The sequence below is a fragment of the Nycticebus coucang genome, chromosome 7, assembly GCF_027406575.1.
Source record: "Nycticebus coucang isolate mNycCou1 chromosome 7, mNycCou1.pri, whole genome shotgun sequence".
NCBI lineage: Eukaryota > Metazoa > Chordata > Mammalia > Primates > Lorisidae > Nycticebus > Nycticebus coucang.
The window spans coordinates 18,011,970-18,029,256 of NC_069786.1; the positions used below are offsets into that span (position 1 = coordinate 18,011,970).

The 17,287-nt window shown below is 45.7% G+C and overlaps 2 protein-coding genes across 4 annotated transcripts in view; one reads left to right on the forward strand and one right to left on the reverse strand.

Moving 5' to 3' along the window:
- Positions 1-2,215: 2,215 nt before the first annotated feature.
- On the reverse strand, positions 2,216-8,311 carry DBI (diazepam binding inhibitor, acyl-CoA binding protein). 2 transcript variants are annotated; one of them, XM_053596978.1, is made up of 4 exons: positions 8,161-8,311; positions 7,063-7,180; positions 3,932-3,994; positions 2,216-2,502 (listed from the first exon to the last, which is right to left on the reverse strand). In XM_053596978.1, the coding sequence occupies exons 1-4, from the start codon at positions 8,167-8,169 to the stop codon at positions 2,429-2,431; spliced, it is 264 nt and encodes an 87-aa protein (XP_053452953.1). In that variant the 5' UTR covers positions 8,170-8,311; the 3' UTR covers positions 2,216-2,428. The 2 variants fall into 2 exon arrangements, with proteins under 2 accessions (XP_053452953.1, XP_053452952.1); XM_053596977.1 differs by lacking the exon at positions 8,161-8,311 and adding an exon at positions 7,396-7,547.
- A 97-nt stretch (positions 8,312-8,408) lies between these two features.
- Positions 8,409-17,287, forward strand: part of C7H2orf76 (chromosome 7 C2orf76 homolog) — a 102,727-nt gene continuing 93,848 nt past the window's right edge. Inside the window, exon 1 of one of the 2 annotated variants that reach the window (XM_053596974.1) lies at positions 8,409-8,432. The gene's annotated coding sequence lies outside the window, so the exon portion shown is untranslated. Of the gene's footprint in view, positions 8,433-8,452; positions 8,687-17,287 lie in introns of those variants that run through there. The other variant, XM_053596973.1, reaches the window with a different exon arrangement.

Below are 17,287 nucleotides of genomic sequence, written 5' to 3' on the forward strand. Positions count from 1 at the left end.
GGGTCACTCGAGGTGCTTAAGAACATACAACTCCGAAAGACATTTTATAAAGACACCTGTATGTGAATGTTTATAGCAACACAAGTCACAACTGCAAAGATGTGGAAACACCCCAAGTGCCCATGGAGTGGATTAATAAAATGTGTTATATGTATACCATGGAGTACATAAAAAGGGGTAACTGATACCTTTTGTAACTTGGGTAGAACTGGAGACCATTCTAAGTATGCAAAAACAAACACATGTTCTTACTATTAAATTGGAACTACTCAATTGACACATGCCCGTATGGACATAACACTATCAAAATCAAGTAGGTTGGGGGAGGTGGGGAGGGGTACATTCACACGTAAGGGTACAGTACCCCACACTGTCTGGGTGATGAGCACACTTATAACTTTGCTTTTTTTTTTTTTTGAGACAGAGTCTCACAATGTCACCCTCAGTAGAGTGCTGTAGCATCACAGCTCACAGCAACCTCCAACTCTTGGGCTTAATCGATTCTCCTGCCTCAGCCTCCCAAGTAACTGGGACTACAGTAGCCCGCCATGATGTCCAGCTATTTTGTTGTTGTTGCAGTTATCATTGTTGTTTTAGCTAGCCTGGGCCGGGTTCAAACCCACATTTATGACTTTGACTCAGATTGTACAAAAGTGATTTATGTAGCCAAAGCATTTGTACACAAATAAAATTAAACAAAATCTGAAATAAAATTAAACAAAAATCTCCCATACAGCTCCCCTGTGCCCTGCTCCAGCTTTGCAGATGGGACCTGCTTTTCCAAGCCGCTCTTCAGGAATGTGCTGCACAGCAAGTGAGGCTTTTGTATCAGCATCTTGTGCTAGCCCCGTGGGATGGAGGTCACTCACTGTTTGACAAGACACTGGAGATGCAGAGCTGAGTGCCAGCCAGTGGGCAGAGAGGGAACCTGGTGGAAGGGGACAATAGGGCCTCCCATGTATGTCACCTCTGAACCTTAATTTCATTTCAATGATGGGCACATTAGTCCCTATCACATGATAATGAAGCATAACTCCCTACCTCAAAGGACTATGGGATTACACATCCAAGAACTGAAGGGGAGTATCTGGCAAGGAAGATCTTGACAGCTGTCTCCTTTTCTTCCTTCTTCCTCTGAAATAACTACATCCTCCAGCCCTTCTTCTCTGCAACCTCCCTGGGTCCTCCTCCCCTTCTCCCTGCTCAGGCCCACGTGGCCACCTGTGGCTTCCAACTGGACTCAACTCAGATGCTCACTCTGTTCCTGACTGAACCTCAGACAAACCTCAAACATTAGTCAACCCTGCCTCTCTCAGAGTTTGGGGCCAGCGATAGAAAGGCCACTTCTATAAGTGGGTGAGCACACCCTGGGCTGGGGACAGGGTGGCACTCTCCACCTCACACTATAGCAGGGTGTCGAGGGAGCCACATAGCAGGCAGGTGTGGAAGCCAAAGCACTTCCAGAGAAAATCTTTAGAAAAAGGAAGCAAGGGGTGGCGCCTGTGGCTCAAGGAGTAGGGCGCCGGTCCCATATGTCCCATAACCCAGCCCTGGCCAAAAAACCACAAAAAAAAAAAAAAAAAAAAGAAAAAAAAGAAAAAGGAAGCAAGGACGGGAAGAAAGTGTTTCAAGAACCCAGCTTACCAAACCAGTGTATGGTGCCCTACGATCGCATTAATGTACACAGCTATGACTTAATAATAAAATTAAAATAAAATAAAAATAAAAGAACCCAGCTACTCGGGAGGCTGAGGCAAGAGAATTGCTTAAGCCCAGGAGTTGGAGGTTGCTGTGAGCTGTGTGATGCCACGGCACTCTACCGAGGGCCATAAAGTGAGACTCTGTCTCTACAAAAAAAAAAAAAAAAAAGAACCCAGCTTACCAAACCAGTGCATGGTGCCCCATGATCGCATTAATGTACACAGCTATGACTTAATAATAAAATTAAATTAAAAAAAAAAAAAAAAAGAACCCAGCTACTCGGGAGGCTGAGGCAAGAGAATTGCTTAAGCCCAGGAGTTGGAGGTTGCTGTGAGCTGTGTGAGGCCATGGCACTCTACCGAGGGCCATAAAGTGAGACTCTGTCTCCACAAAAAGAAAAAAAGAACCCAGCTTACCAAACCAGTGCATGGTGCCCCACGATCGCATTAATGTACACAGCTATGACTTAATAATAAAATTAAATTAAAAAAAAATAACCCAGCTTACCAAAGACTTAAAGTAACAAATACACTTTTAATTTATCTCTGATAAAAACTACTAAAAGAAGGTCAGTAATCATTTTAGCCCCTAATCTGTTAGACCTGTATCCTCCACAGCCTTGAGGAACTGGGTTAACTGGTTATTTCACATCATCCACAGTATTAGAAAAAACAAGGCATCGTATCAGTTTAGGTTAATCATTTGGCTAGCAACCAAATCCAGTCTCTTATATTCCATATTTTTTCTTTAGCTCTTCAACTTTGTTGATGTAAGCTTTCATGGCATCTTCCTTGGTAGTCCCTGTAAGGAATCAACAAAGATTATCTGTCAGGGAGCCAGCATGGTAGAAAAGCAGCAGGCTTTAGAGCCCTAGACAGCTCTGGTAATTCCCTGAGGTTCAGTTTCTCACCTGTAAAATCCTCCTACCTACATCTCAGACGCCTGCCAAGCATTAGACTTAAAGCACCCGAGAAGCCTGGCCCAGGGCGCATGCTCCATAAACCACCATGGTCAGAATGCCCAGCGGGGCTGGCTGAGGCCTGTCCTCTACCTGGTGGCTACATGAGTCTCCCCGAGGCAGTGGGGGAATTTCAGTGTGAGCCTCAGGAGAAACACTCAGCCCTCTACAAGAGACTCACTGTGGTGACTTTACTGGTCATGTTGACTCTCCTGGTTGGCTTTGGCCTATGAAGTATTTCTGTGCTAGGCTCTTAAGTCCCAGAGCTGTAAGCTGGCAGTAACAAAGCCAAGCCAGGCACTCTCTTCTCCCCAGAGAGAAGCTATGAGAAAAGTTCTGAAAGCCGAGCAAAAGCAGCTGGTTCTTGGAGGGGAATGAGACAAATCTTTGTTTTCCTGCTGAAGTACAAAGGACACTGAATATATCCCTCAGAGATGGTGACACCCAGCTTCCTGGATTCTATGGTGAAGGAGAGAGACCCTCTGGGACTCAGAGCTTGTCCCGAAGCACTGAAGAGAATGGTGTGGAAAGGCCTGAAGAAAACGGACAGTCAGACAGGCATTCCCATTCCAGTCACTTGCAAATCCTAGGAGTGTAGTTACTGTATTATGGCTTTTCTGAATTCCAGGGTTTCTCATTTGCAGGAAGACAGAGGGCTTATTCAGAAAGTAACTAGAGAGAACACTAAGGCTGCCAGGAACTTTGGTGCCAACTTTTGGGTCTTACTGCCATAGGTGGCACGTGATTAAGTAGAAGCCTGGATACTTCTTGGCTGCTGGTGCTTAGCATATAATAGCCCCATTCACTGAGCCTACGATGTGCCAGCAGCTTGCCATGCATTAGCTCATTCCTTCTTTTATGTGCCCTTCTGGCTGGCAGGAACCTGGGGAAGGCCACTCAGGCTAGGGGGTCACTGCCTAGGCTTATGGGGGAGAGGGAGCTGAGGGCGGGAAACCATCCTTATTCTAAACACATCCCAAATCCACATCAACTACCCTACCTCCCAACCTGATTTTCAGTAGGCTGGTCCCCAGCCCCTTCTCTACACATGATACCCTTGCTCAGAGACAGTGCTTTTTAAAAAGGCATAAACAGTATTAGGAGAAAAAGTAGGTGGCCTATTTTTTTTTTTTTTCTCTCTGACGCAGGTTAGGCGGGTTTCTAATGTGTGCCTCACCTGCTTTGTTTTCTCTCCTCACCCCTTACACTCAATAAAGAAGAGTCTTTCATTACTGGGCTTCATGAACAAGAGAAAATGATTAGAACAATTACCTTTCAGCTCATTCCAGGCATCCCACTTGGCCTTGCCTTTGAAGTCCAACATCCCAGGCCGTTCTTAAATAAGGGAAGGAAAGACATTAGATCTGCTTCAACTTTCTTGCCATGAAAGCCATCTTTTATTACACCTATTCCATCTTGGCTCCATCATAGAGTTACATGGGTCTAGTACAGTGGGTTCTGCTTTAAGAAACTCAGGTGTGGCTTGCTGCCTGTGCACAGTGGTTATGGCGCCAGCCACATGCACCAAGGGTGGTCGGTTCGAACCCAGCCCAGGCCAGCTAAACAACGACAACTGCAACAAAACATAGCCAGGCATTGTGGAGGGCACCTGTGATCCCAGCTACTTGGGAGGCTGAGGCAAGAGAATCACTTGAGCCCATTTCTCTAAAATCTAGAGAAAATAGGAGGAAAACGGTTTTCATTACAACACCATTTTTTATATTATAAGTTGAATAACTCCAGAATTTCTCCTTTTACAAATTACACGTAATCTTTTCTTTAATAAATAAAACCTCCATTCACATGGCTCAAAATTTAAAAGCTACAAAGAGGAGTATCATAAAGCTTCTTTCCCACTCGTACCCACCCAAATTCTCTTTCTAATCATTATTGTTTTCTGGGTATCCTTTCCCGTGAACTGTGTGTTCACATCCTTGCTCGGTTTGCTTACCAAATTGTTAGTCTATTTCTTGTTGATTTGCAGGGGTCTTTCTTTACTGGGGGAAGGTTTCTTTAAATTAGACTATTACTTTATGCCTACAAAACTGTTTTCATCTGCAGTTGGGAAACTCACACCTTTTGCTTCCCTATTTCACTGCCTTACCAAGGAGAGCCAAAGAGAGCAATCACTCTACAGCTTGGGACACTATATATGAGAAAATGTGTTCCCGAGTGTTTGACGGGGAGTGTTCTCAGGGGCACTGGAGACAACCTGCGCCTACGGGCTTGGCATCCATAGCACAGTGCTTACGGTGCCAGCCACTTAAATTAAGGCTGGCAGGTTCGAACCCAGCCCGGGCCTGCTAAACAATGACAACTGCAACAACAACAACAAAATAGCTGGTTATGGCAGGCACCTGTAGTCCCAGCTACTTGGGAGGCTGAGGCAAGAGAATAGCTTGAGCCCAAGAGTTTGAGGTTGCTGTGAGCTGTGATGCCACAGCACTGTACTGAGGGTGACATAGTGAGACTGTCTCAAAAAAACAAAATGAACAAAAAAACAAATTGCACCTACAATTATCAGACTCCTCGATCAGTGCTCTCCCACACCCCTTTCTGCAATGATGGAAATGTACATTTGCAACATCCAATTCAGAAGTCACTGGTCACATGTGCCTACTAAGCACCTGAAATGTGGCTCATGCAACTGAACTTGACTTTATTTAACTTTAACTATTTAGTTAAAATTTAAATAGCCACATGTGTCTAGTGGCAATTATATTCAAATAGTACAGCCCTAAAGAGCACCAATTATACCTCCCTGGTCAGAAAGTGGTAGATCCCAAGCCAGTCTTCCTATACTCATGTGAAAACAGGTAGTTCCAGAATGGGCAAAGGGCTGTCTCTGAAAATACTGTTTAGCAGAATCTCAGCACCTCCCGCCACTCCCACTTCACCTTCCCTTCCCTTCCCTTTCCTTTCCCGGGAGGATAGAATTTATAAACTCACTGTAAAACTTATTATTACCACAAGACTTTCCTTAACTAAGTCCTCCATGTGAATCCCAGGGTTTGATTTGGCATTGTCAAGATCCTTAGCTCTGGGTGCCATTTCCTGCTCCGGGCTGGCTACCACTCTCCATTCCAGCTACTATAGAATTGGGGGTCATGATCACCCTCCTCCTGAAAGGAGTATAAGAGACCTCCTTCAGTGCTGTAATGACCACCAACTCTGAATCCTTCCACAAAATGCACTCTGCTGTATACACTCAGTATATACCCAAGTTTCAGAGGCTGGGGGCAAAATTAAAACTGCCCCAGGTAGGAAATACATTACTACAAAACATGGTAATCCAAAGCACAGCCTTGAAATCTGTATCAAAAATTTTGGAGGCTCGGCGCCTGTGGTTCAAGCGGCTAGGGCGCCAGCCACATACACCTGAGCTGGCGGGTTTGAGTCTAACCCGGCCTGCCAAACAACAATAATGGCTGCAACCAAAAAATGGCTAGGCATTGTGGCGGGCACCTGTAGTCCCAGCTACTTGGGAGGCGGAGGCAGGAGACTTGCTTGAGCCCAGGAGTTGGAGGTTGCTGTGAGCTGTGATGCCATGGCACTCTACCCAGGGCCACAGCTTGAGGCTCTGTCCCCCCCACCCCCCGAAAAAAGAATTTTGGAAAGGGAACAAATGATATAGTCTATACCATTTGTATAGTCTATACCTTCCTATACCAGGATGGTATAGACTACTGTCAACAAAAATACCTCTAACCTGCCCCTAGAAGCCAGGCGCTTCTCTGCTTCACAACATCAGGCCTGGCCAGGCTGCCAAATGCTTTAGCTTTATATGGAGCAGAAGAAGTGTGGCTCAACAAAGCTACTACTGAGCAAGTCTTTTTTTTTTTTTTGAGACAGAGTCTCAGTTTGTCACCCTTGGTAGAGTGCCCATGGCGTCATAGCTCACAGCAACTGCAAACTCCCGGGCTCAAGCCATCCTCTTGCCTCAGCCTCCAGAGTAGCTGGGACTATAGGTGCTTGCCACAACATCCAGCTATTTTTAGAGGTGGGGTCTCACTCTTGCTCAGGCTGGTCTCGAACCTATGAGCTCATGCAATCCACCCACCTTGGGCTCCCACAGTGCTAGGATTACAGGCGTGATCAACCCCCCCGCCCCCAACCTACTGAGCAAATCTTTCCTCCCCAGGAGAGAGGTGCTGGTGATAACCAGTAAATTCTTTCTAAAATCAGGATTTCAATTCTGCTACATGAGCCACTGAGAATTGTGGCTAGCATAAAGTCTTTGGGGAAAACTATCCCAGCTTAAACCCCAGGAACATCACCATGCTCCACCTGAAAAGTAAAGCCTTGGTGGTTTTCAGGTGAAGTTCCCACAGACTCCCCTGCAAGGCTGCTGAGCCAGCTTTGATGGGGATGGCCCTTCCAGTCCCAGCCCCTGCCCAGCATACCTGTATTCACATTTCCTACAGTCGCTTGTTTGTAGTGGCTGTAGATAAAAAGCATCTCATCGTCTGCAGGCTTGGTCTTGAGGTGCTTAACCTCCTCGGCGGCTTTGTCAAACTCAGCCTAGGAGGGAGAGGAGAGGAATAAGTGGGAGCAGCAGGCAGGAGTCCTGCTGTAGACTGAACAGGACCCGTCAGAAAGGCAGAACACTCGTCCTGCAAAGCAGCCCCCTTAAGTGTGTCTCCCCTGCCAGGCAGCTCCAACAGGGCAGCTAGAAAGACTCAGAAACACATCTGTTCCCTCATTCAGTCGACACTAACGTTATCAGGTGCTCTCACCATAGAAGGCATCAGGCGCTGCAAATGCAGCAGTGACAGAGACAGTGAGCCTTTGCCCGCAGTGTGCATGCACTAGCCACCGGCCAGACTATGGGTGGACTGGTTTCCTGCGAAGGACTAAACAGCCTGGAATCCGGCATGGGCGCGGCGCTGTCGGCGGCCGGAGCCCGCTGGCCCCTCCTCCCTGGGGCCTGGGAGGTCAGCACCGACCTGTGTTCCAGTGCCCGCACTGGGGACAGGCAGGCGGGAGAAGCCAGATGCTGCCCCCATGGCTCGGTCCAGACAAATGTCTACAGTGGAGGGAAGGGAAAGGCCTCTGGGTCACCTCTCCTCTCTTCGGATGCCCGGCATTCGGCCCCTATTTCCCTGACCTCCAAGCTCCCAGCCACAGTCTCCTTGCTTCCCCACTCGGCCGCGACACCCTAGTCCCGCCTTGTTCTTCTGGATAGGGATTCAGTGTCCTGGCCCTTTCTATCCGTGCACCCCCGCCCCCATCCTTCTCTCGGGCACCCTCGCCTCCTGCACCTCTCCCGCTCTTTGCCATAGGCAACTTCCTAGTAGTTGTCGGGTGGGAAGGATTTAGAAATTCCCAAACATAAAGTTTCGCTCGCAAGGCTCTGTCCAAAGAATTAGGGCTGGGCATGGGTCCAGGAGGAACTGCGGGACAGTAAAGGGAAGAGTCGAGAGATTCTGGCTGCAGCACGAGCCCCACACCAGCCTCCCACCCCGCTGCACCTTCGCAGCCCGGTAGAGCACGCGCTGTACCTGAGACATGCTGGCAGGGTGGCAAAGATTCGCGGCAGTCGCGTAGGAGGTAAGGAGCAGGAAGCCACAGCGTGAGAGTCTACTAGCCAGCGCTTTTAGAGGAGCAGCCCTAGGCGCCCCGGCCCTGCTCGGGCGAGCGGCAGGCAGCCAATCAGAAGCCAAACCTACGCTGAGGGCGTGCCCAGCGTCGGCGGTGCGCCAGCCCCTCGGAAGACCCACGTGGGTCTCTTAGCGCAGGCGCCGGGAGGAGCCGAAGGGGACGCCGGGAGCAGGTGCGAACCGCGGAAGGAGCTCTTGGTAGTGAGGTCACGTTGGTCCCGGGCGAGGTTCAGTCCGAGTCATTATGCGGGGTGGTGGGGCAAGAGGGCGGTGGCGGAGGCCGAAGCGCAGAGGTCTTTGTTTCCTTAAATCTCTTGCTCGGCCTGAAGTTTCGTCTCTGGGCAAGTAACTTCTCAGATCTGGGGATGACGAGCGGGACTCGCTGCTCTTGAGTGGTCTGGGAAAGACCCTCTGGGGATGGTCCCTGGTAAGCTGTGCGAAAGCAGAGTGGTCCCTAGAGAGACAAAGCCCAGGTTTCTTCCTTCGAACTTAACGGCGTGTTCTTTGATTTGCTTGTGGCCTTATGGCTGTAGTCCCAGCTACTTGGGAGGCTGAGGCAAGAGAATCGCTTAAGCCCAAGAGTTTGAGGTTGCTGTGAGCTGTGACATGACAGCACTCTACAGAGGGTGACAGTGAAATTCTCAGGAAAAAAAGGCTAAGGGAAGAATTTTCTGGTAGTGGTTACAAAGGAGCTGGCTGAAGGGAGGGAAGTGATAGAAAATTCTCTGGAGATCATTAGAAAAGATCATTCCTCTCCAATCTTAATTTGTAGTAAGAGGGCTGGACTACAGATCTCCACCTTCCTTTCTGCTGCCTCCCCTTTACAGTTGCAGGTGTTTATTATTTATTTCTTTATTTTTTTGAGACAAAGTCTCACTCTGGCACCCGGAGTTGAGTGCCATGCCATCATAGCTCCCAGTAATCTCAAGCTCTTGGGCTGAAGTGATCATCTTGTCTCAGTTTTTCTATATTTTAGTAGAAATGGGGTCTCACTCTTGCTCAGGCTGGTCTCAAGCTCCTGAACTCAAACAATCTACCTGCCTTGGCTTACTAGGATTACAGATGTGAGCTACCCAGCCTATCCGGCTTCAGATGTTTAGAAAGAAAGGCCAGGAGTAATCAGACTTAACTTTTTAACTTAGTGTAGGTCAGGCTTTATTAAATGTTTGGGAAGAAGTGGAGATTTAACATCAGAAAATAAATCTAGGATCTTCAATCTAACAATAATATTGTTTCAGAAAGGAAAACCAAAGGGACAATGATCTTAAGTCAAATTTAGAGAAATGACACTGAAGTGTAAGAAATGCAGGTTTCTTCCAAAATAACAATTCAGAGTTGTTTTTTTCTTTTTGAGGCCTGGCATCATTTTTGTTCCACTTGGTAACTTCTAGTATTGTGCCCAGGAGTTCCACAAAACCACACTGCTAAACAAGCCAAATTTACAGCGGAATCCTTTTATTGAAGAGCTGGCCAGTGACTGCCTTAGTGTCCCAACATGGGGTTTCTGAGGGCAGCCGCCAGTGCTTAAGGAGTCAGGGCTTTTTTTTTTTTTTTTGGCTTGGGCCGGGTAGGAATTTGCCACCTCCAGTATATGGGGCCAGTGCCTTACTCATTGAGCCACAGGTGCCACCCGGGAGTCAGGTTTTTAAGGCTTGGTCTGCATCCTGGTTGACATGAAGGCTGCCCAGGTGCATTCAGGTGGGGTAGCAAGCAAGCATTATACCAGGCATCCTCAACTGCGGCCCGTGGGCCACATGAAGCGGTGTGAATTGTATTTGTTCCCGTTTTGTTTTTTACTTCAAAATAAGATATGTGCAGTGTGCATAGGAATTTGTTTATAGTTTTTTTTTTAAACTGTAGTCTGGCCCCCCAACGGTCTGAGGGACAGTGAATTGACCCCCTGTTTAAAAAATTTGAGGATGCCTGTATCACAGAAGCAGAATTTGCAGTTACTTAGCTATATGTCATACATTTTTGTTTTAATATTTTGCCATACATCTTAGTTCCTGTACTTTTCCTTCATATATCTTTGTCTCAGTATTCTCTCCACATGGTATATATGTATTTTTTTTAAGAGACAGTCTCACTTTGTTGAACCTTGATAGAGCGCTGTGACATCGCAGCTCACAGCAACCTCCAGCTCTTGGGCTTAGGTGATTCTCTTGCCTCAGCCTCCTGAGTATCTGGGACTACAGGTGCCCACCAGAATGCCTGGCTATTTTTTTGTTGTTGTCGTTGCAGTTTTGGAAGGGGCTGGGTTCAAACCCGCCACCCTTGGTATACGGGGCCTGTGCCCTACTCACTGAGCCACAGGCGCCGCCCAACCACCTCATATTATTTAAAGGTCAGTCTGGGGATAGTCAGTTCATTTACCAGGCCCAGGAGTTAGTCAAGCAAGAAGTTAGTGAGTACTTTCCCATCTATCTTGGTAGTGAACCAGACTTAATCCATTTTGTTGAGGGCTTGCAGCCCAGGAATTTTTTAGGAGTTAACTGGTATTTTTCCTACTTTAGCCTAGACCTAACAATAGCTTCTTTGATGGAAACAGATAATTGCCTGTGTGTGTCAGTTTTGTAATAAAGTATGTCGCCTACTTTTAGTATTAGGGTGTTGTGTTTACTTAGGCAGATTTAAAAAGGTTAGGCACCCTGATAATGTAATTATCACTTATCACTTCTCAAAGATCATTTGCTGCTGAGATTTTTTTTTTTTAAGTGTAGGAATTAAGGCTAGCCTTTGACATTAACTTGCCAGTCTCCAGTTTAAGTAGAGTTGATTTGTTGGTTACTTGTTTGGAATACACTCCACTTTCCCAAAGAAATGTTTTCCATGTAGTGGTTTTGTGGCCAGGTTATTCTATAACGGTTGTTTAATACAACTGAAGTACAGAACTAGTAAAGATTGTGGACCCCAGGGAGTAGGGTGCTATGTGATCTTAACGAGGAGAAAGAAGTGTTTTTCTTGTTACAAAGCCCATTCTAGGCCGTCTTTTAAAATAGTGGAAGGCATGTCCTTTGACATACTTTCTGCTTCCTTCCTTCAGTTCTCAGTGACTGTTTCGGTACCTCCATCCACAGAAATGCAGCCTTTTTTTTTCTTCTATGACAGAGTCTTACTTTGTCCCCCTTGGTAGAGTGCTGTGGTTTCATAGCTCACAGCAACCTCAAACTCTTGGGCTCAAGTAATCTTCTTGCCTCACCCTCCCAAAGTAGCTGGGACTAGAGGCTTCTGCCACGACACCCACCTATTTTTTTTAGAGACAGGTTCTTGCTCTTGCTCAGGCTGGTCTTGAACTCGTGAGCTCAGGCAATCCATCCACCTCGGCCTCCCGGAGTGCTAGGATTACAGCTGTGAGCCACTAAGCCTGGCCAGAAATGCTGATTTAAAGCTCTCTACTTAGCTCTTCTGCTCTAGAGAGTTGGGATAACATTTGGCTTTTGATATCAGGAGATGGTAGTATGCTGGCATCTGGAATTTCTTTCATTATGCATCCCCGGGTCGCGTTCACACCTGCCACTCCTGGTGCATGGGGGCGGCCCTCTAACCACTGAGCTATAGGCCCTCAGCCTGGCATCTGTGATACCATTTTTTTTTTTGAGACAGAGCCTCAAACTGTCGCCCTGAGTACAGTGCTGTGGCATCACAGCTTATAGCAACCTCCAACTCCTGGGCTCAAGCGATTCTCTTGCCTCAGCCTCCCAAGTAGCTGGGACTACAGGCCCCCGCCACAACACCCAGCTATTTTTTGTTGCAGCCGTCGTTGTTTGGCGGGCCCGGGCTGGATTTGAACTGCCAGTTCAGGTGTATCTGGCGCTTTAGCCACTTGAGCCACAGACACCGAGCCTGGGATTTCATTTTTAAGATAAATTTTAGAGTGTATTTAGGATCCATAAATTGTATTTTTTAATTCTATATTTCTACAGTTTTGGAAAGGATAGTTCTTCATAGTCCTCAGAAAGTGCAAGATCTTCAGCTTTGTTTATGTCCTTACCGACTGTCATATGTTACAATTATCTTTTTTTTTTTTTTTTTTGAGACAGTCTTACTATGTCACCCTCAGTAGAGTGCGATGTGTCATAGCTCACGGCAACTTCAAACTCTTGGGCTGAAGCAATTCTCTTTCCTCAGCTTCCCAAGTAGCTGGGACTACAAGTGCCCACCACAGCACTTGGCTAGTTTTTAGAGATGGGGCCTCGCTCTTGCTCAGGCTGGTCTTGAACCTGTGAGCTCAGGCAATCTACCTGCCTCAGCCTCCCAAGTGCTGGGATTATAGGCGAGAGCCACTGAGCCCGGTGTTATAATGATCTTATTTACAGTTATTTTTATTTTAATTTACTGTTCTATTGTGTGAGCTCTCTCCTCTATACGAGCAGGAGAGGATAGGAGGTCACTATGTATTGGTCATGGTTTTATCTTCAGGTGCCCGGCACTTCTTAGATACTCAACAAAAGGTTGTTGAATGAATAAAGTTCTTTTATGTCTGTGAAGATTTGTTTCTTCTGATCACTGCGAGATTGGAAATGAGCTAAATTTGCTACAACTGAATGTGCAACTATGGATTTGAATAAGGTAGATGACCTCTGGTGCAAGGACTGTGTAATCAATCTCTTTGAACCAAGCATTGAAGCAGAGCACCTGACCACACAGCTTGTCAGCTAAATCTACCCTGCCAGGCAAGAGAAAGTCCATTGCCACTGTTGCATCTTGCCCTCACATCTGGGGATACCACTTTTGATTGTCCACAAGCCTCACTTGCTGGTTCTCAGTTTAAAGCTAGAAAAGCGAGATGGTATTAACAGGTGAAAACACTTCTTGCTCAGTGGGTGTGAAAATAATTCTTGCCCAGTAGTTTGATATTAGGTTTCTTGGTATAAACTAAACCTCTAATTTCTAAAAGTAACTTAATCGTTAAAAAACGAACTACAGTTACAGGAGAATTTTACTAGAAGGCAAGGGAGAGCGTTCAAACGATGAATTACATTCATCCTGTATTTGCGTTCCGGTTTTTGCAATGTGATTCCCATGGCAGTGTTCCAGCAAAGCCAGGAGGAGACTAGTTTCAAAGGGAAGGAGCTTGGGAAATACTGAGATGGGAGTGGGGAGAGATGGGTGGGGTCCGGGGTGTTGTTTTGTGAAGGCTGAGGAAGTTGAGAGCTGAGGAGGGATAAGAATGCAGTGTGGCTTTCTTCCTCACCTTGGTGAGAGGAAGCCTGAAAGCTGGAGATCTTGCCAAGCCCTTCCTTACCCTCTTCTTCCTTTGGGTGTCAGGGGAATTACAGCAAGGCGGGCAGCAGAGAAGAGTGAATTTGGGGGTTGTGCATGTGGATACCAATTTTTCCTTTCTCCATCCTCTTGTTTCTATACAGCCAACCTGGGATGGAGTGGTTAGGGGTGAGGTGAAACACACAGATGGCTTGGAAGTAGAAGCGGGAGATTCTACGAGGGATGTGTCCTAGGCTGTTTGGGAGTAAGGAAGGGAAAAAGACTTGATTTAGAATTGCTTGTCCATAGCTTGGTCATGGATTACCTATACTCCATTTAGAAGCATTTATGATTATGGTCAGGAAAAATGAAGGTATCTTGAATTCAATGTGGCAGTTCTTGTTGCTTCATTAGAAGTAAATATTCTCTTCTTAGTTTACTTTGTCTTCTACATCTTAGCCTGTTCCCTAGCTCCTGGTCGCACATGACGACAAAACACTTTGAAACGAGGTTGTTAGAGACGTCAGTACATTGCTATTCATACATTTAGGTAAGGTAACAGAATATTGCTGTCTCATTGATTTCTCTCATTGTTTGTTATGGCCATGCTACTCTCTCCCCCTCCTTAGCTCCTGGCCAGCAGGAATTTCTTGTCTGTTTCTGGAACTTTTTCTTTCTTTCTTTTTTTTTTCTTGAGTCATAGTCTCACTTAGTTGCCCTAGGGTTGAGTGCCATGAAGTCATAGCTCGCAGCAACCTCAAACTCTAGGGGTCAAGTGATTCTCTTGCCTCCCAAGTAGCTGCGACTATAGGTGCTCACCACAGCGCCTGGCTATTTTTAGAGAGGGGGGTCTCGCTCTTGCTCAGGATGGTCTCAAACTCCTGAGCTTAATCAATCCGCCCACCTTGGTCTCCCAGAGTGCTGGGATTATAGGCATGAGCCACGGGCGCCTGCCCTGTTTCTGTAACTTTTTCATTTGAAGAATGTTATATAAGTGAAATCTTTTTTTTTGGCTGGGGCTGGGTTTGAACCCACCACCTCTGGCATATGGGGCTGGTGCCTTACTCCTTTGAGCCACAGGCACTGCCCAGTGAAATCTTTCAGTATACAGCCTTTGGGATTTTTCTTCACTCACAGTAATTCTCTGGTGATTTATCTGAGTTGTTGAGTATACCAGTAAGGTTTGGTTCTTTTGTAGCTGAGTAGTATTCCGTATGATGGAACCAGTTTTTTTAACCATTCACCTGTTGAAGGACATCTAGATTGTTTCCACTTTTTGGCTATTGCGAATATAGCTGCTGCTAAAAACCTGTGTACAGGTTTTTGGGTAACAAGTTTTTATTTTTCTGGAATAATTGCCAGGAGTATAATTCTGGGCCATATGGTAATTCCATGTTTAGTTTTGTAAGAAACTGCCATGCTTTTAAACTGGTGTGGCTGTTCCATTTTATATTCCCACCAGCAATGAATTAGAGATTGACATTTTCCTCCACATCCTTGCAAGCGTTTGATGTTATCACTATTTTTTGTTTTAGTCATTCTACTGATAACTCATTATGGTTTTAAGGGAATGGCTAATTACCTTATCGATACCTATCTATCACAGTCTGTCAGTGTTTGTCATTTTATCAGCTTGAGTGCAGTGTAGAAACCTCACCTCCCTTTACTTCTCCCTTCTCTCCCTGTTTATCTTTGCTATCAATAATTTCTCTGTATACATTTAGAATCACATTAGTGTTAAAATTTTTATCTTCTGTATATGCATATAATTTTTTTTAAACTTTTTTGAGACAGAGTCTCAAGCTGTTGCCCTGAATAGAGTGCTGTGGCATCAGAGCTCACAGGAACCTCAAACTCTTGGGCTCAAGTGATTCTCTTATGTCAGCCTCCCAAGTACCTGGGACTACAGGCACCTGCCATAATGCCGGGCTATTTTTTTCTGTGGTTGTTGTCATCATTGCTGTTTAGCTGTCCCGGGCTGGGTTTGAACCCACCAACCTCCGTATATGTGCTAAGTACCCTGCCCACTTAGCCACAGGCGCCGCCCCTATGCATATAATTTTTGTTATAATTTAGAAAACTCAAGAGGAGAAGGAAGATATGTTAATTTGTTCCTGCTTTCTGTTGGTCCAAACCTTCCCTTACTGCCTTTTTTCTTTCTTTTTTTATTATTAAATCACTGCCTTCTTTCTGTTTAACCTCTGGCATCTGCTCTTTTAGAGGAGAGTGTCTTAGTTTTCCTTCATTGAGAATGTCTTGATTTCCCCTTCATTTCTGAAAAGTATTTTCACTGGGCACAGAATTTTGAGTTGATGATTGATTTATTTCAGCACTTGAAAAATGTTGTGCCACTTCTTTTAGTTTCTTTTGTAAGAAACTGCCATGCTTTTTATCTGGTGTGGCTGTTCCATTTTATATTCCCATAGGTATCACTCAAGCTGATAAAATGACAGACACTGACAGACTACGGTAGATAGGTATCTACGTATGGTAGATAGTCCCATAAGTGGGTAGGCATCCAAAAAGAGGATCTAGGAGATTTAAAGGATTTATGAAACCCACTGTCATTTGAATTGTTTTTCTCCTATGAGTTATACAGTTTTTTCTTTCTGAGAGCTTTTCAAAAGACTTTTCTTTGTCTTTAGTGTTGAAAGTTTATGTTATGTTTTGGTATAGATTTCTTTGATTTTTGTCTGGTGTAGGGTTCACCTCTTGAGTCTGTAGGTTTATAGCTTTTATCAAATTCAGAATGTTTTCAGCCATTACTTTCTCAGCTCCACCCTTTTATTTTATTTATTTATTTGAGACAGAATCTCTCTATGTCATCCTTGGTAGAGTGCTGTGGCATCACAGCTCATAGCAACCTCAAACTCTTGGGCTTAAGCAATTCTCTTGCCTCAGCCTTCCTTGTATCTGGGACCATAGGTGCCCGCCACAATGCTTGGCTATTTGTTTTTGTTGTTGTTTGTTTGTTTAGCAGGCTAGGGCCAGGTTTGAACCCACCAGCCCTGGTGCATGTGGCTGGCACTCTAACCACTGAGCCATAGGCACTGAGTCAATTCCACCCTTTTACTCTTCAGTTTTTTTTTTTTTTTTTTTTTTAGAGACAGAGTCTTACTTTGTCACCCTTGGTAGAGTGCGATGGTGTCATAGGTCACAGCAACCTCCAGCTCTTGGGCTTAGGCGATTCTCTTGCCTCAGTCTCCTGAGTAGCTGGGACTAAAGGTGCCCGCCACAATGCCCAGCTATTTTTGTTGTTGTTGTTGCAGTGTGGCTGGGGCTGGGTTCAATTGCGCCACCCTCAGTATTTGGGGCTGGTGCCCTACTCACTGAGCCCCAGGCGCCGCTCTACTCTTCAGTGTTTTTGAACTCTGATGACAGAAGTGTTACAGTCCCACAGATCCTGAGGGTTGTTCATGTATTTACTTTTTAAAGTCTTTTTTTTCTTTGTTGTCCAGACTGGGTAGCTTCATTGTTTTATCTTCCAGTTTACCTATTCCCTCCTCTGTTCCCTCTATTCTGCTGTTGAGATCCTTGACTGAGTCATTTTATTTTGGTTATTATATTTTTCAGTTCTAAAATTTTCCTTTGGTTCTACTTTGTTTCTTTTCTTTTTTTGTGGTTTTTGGCCGGGGCTGGGTTTGAACCCACCACCTCCAGCATATGGGACTGGCGCCCTATCCCTTTGAGCCATAGGCGCCGCCCTCTTTGTTTCTTTTCATTTCCTTTTTCTTTTTTTTTTGACACAGAGTCTCACTATGTCACCCTCAGTAGAATGCTGTGGCGTCACAGCTCACAGCAACCTCCAACTCTTGGTCTTAAGTGA

Excerpts from the sequence above, each read along its gene's own strand:
- DBI (XM_053596977.1), bottom strand. The coding sequence starts at position 7,464 with ATGCACACTGCGGGCAAAGGCTCACTGTCTCTGTCACTGCTGCATTTG. Across the intron at positions 3,995-7,062 it reads TGTAGGAAATGTGAATACAG|AACGGCCTGGGATGTTGGAC; the intron begins GTATGCTGGGCA and ends CCCTTATTTAAG. Across the intron at positions 2,503-3,931 it reads TGCCTGGAATGAGCTGAAAG|GGACTACCAAGGAAGATGCC; the intron begins GTAATTGTTCTA and ends GATTCCTTACAG.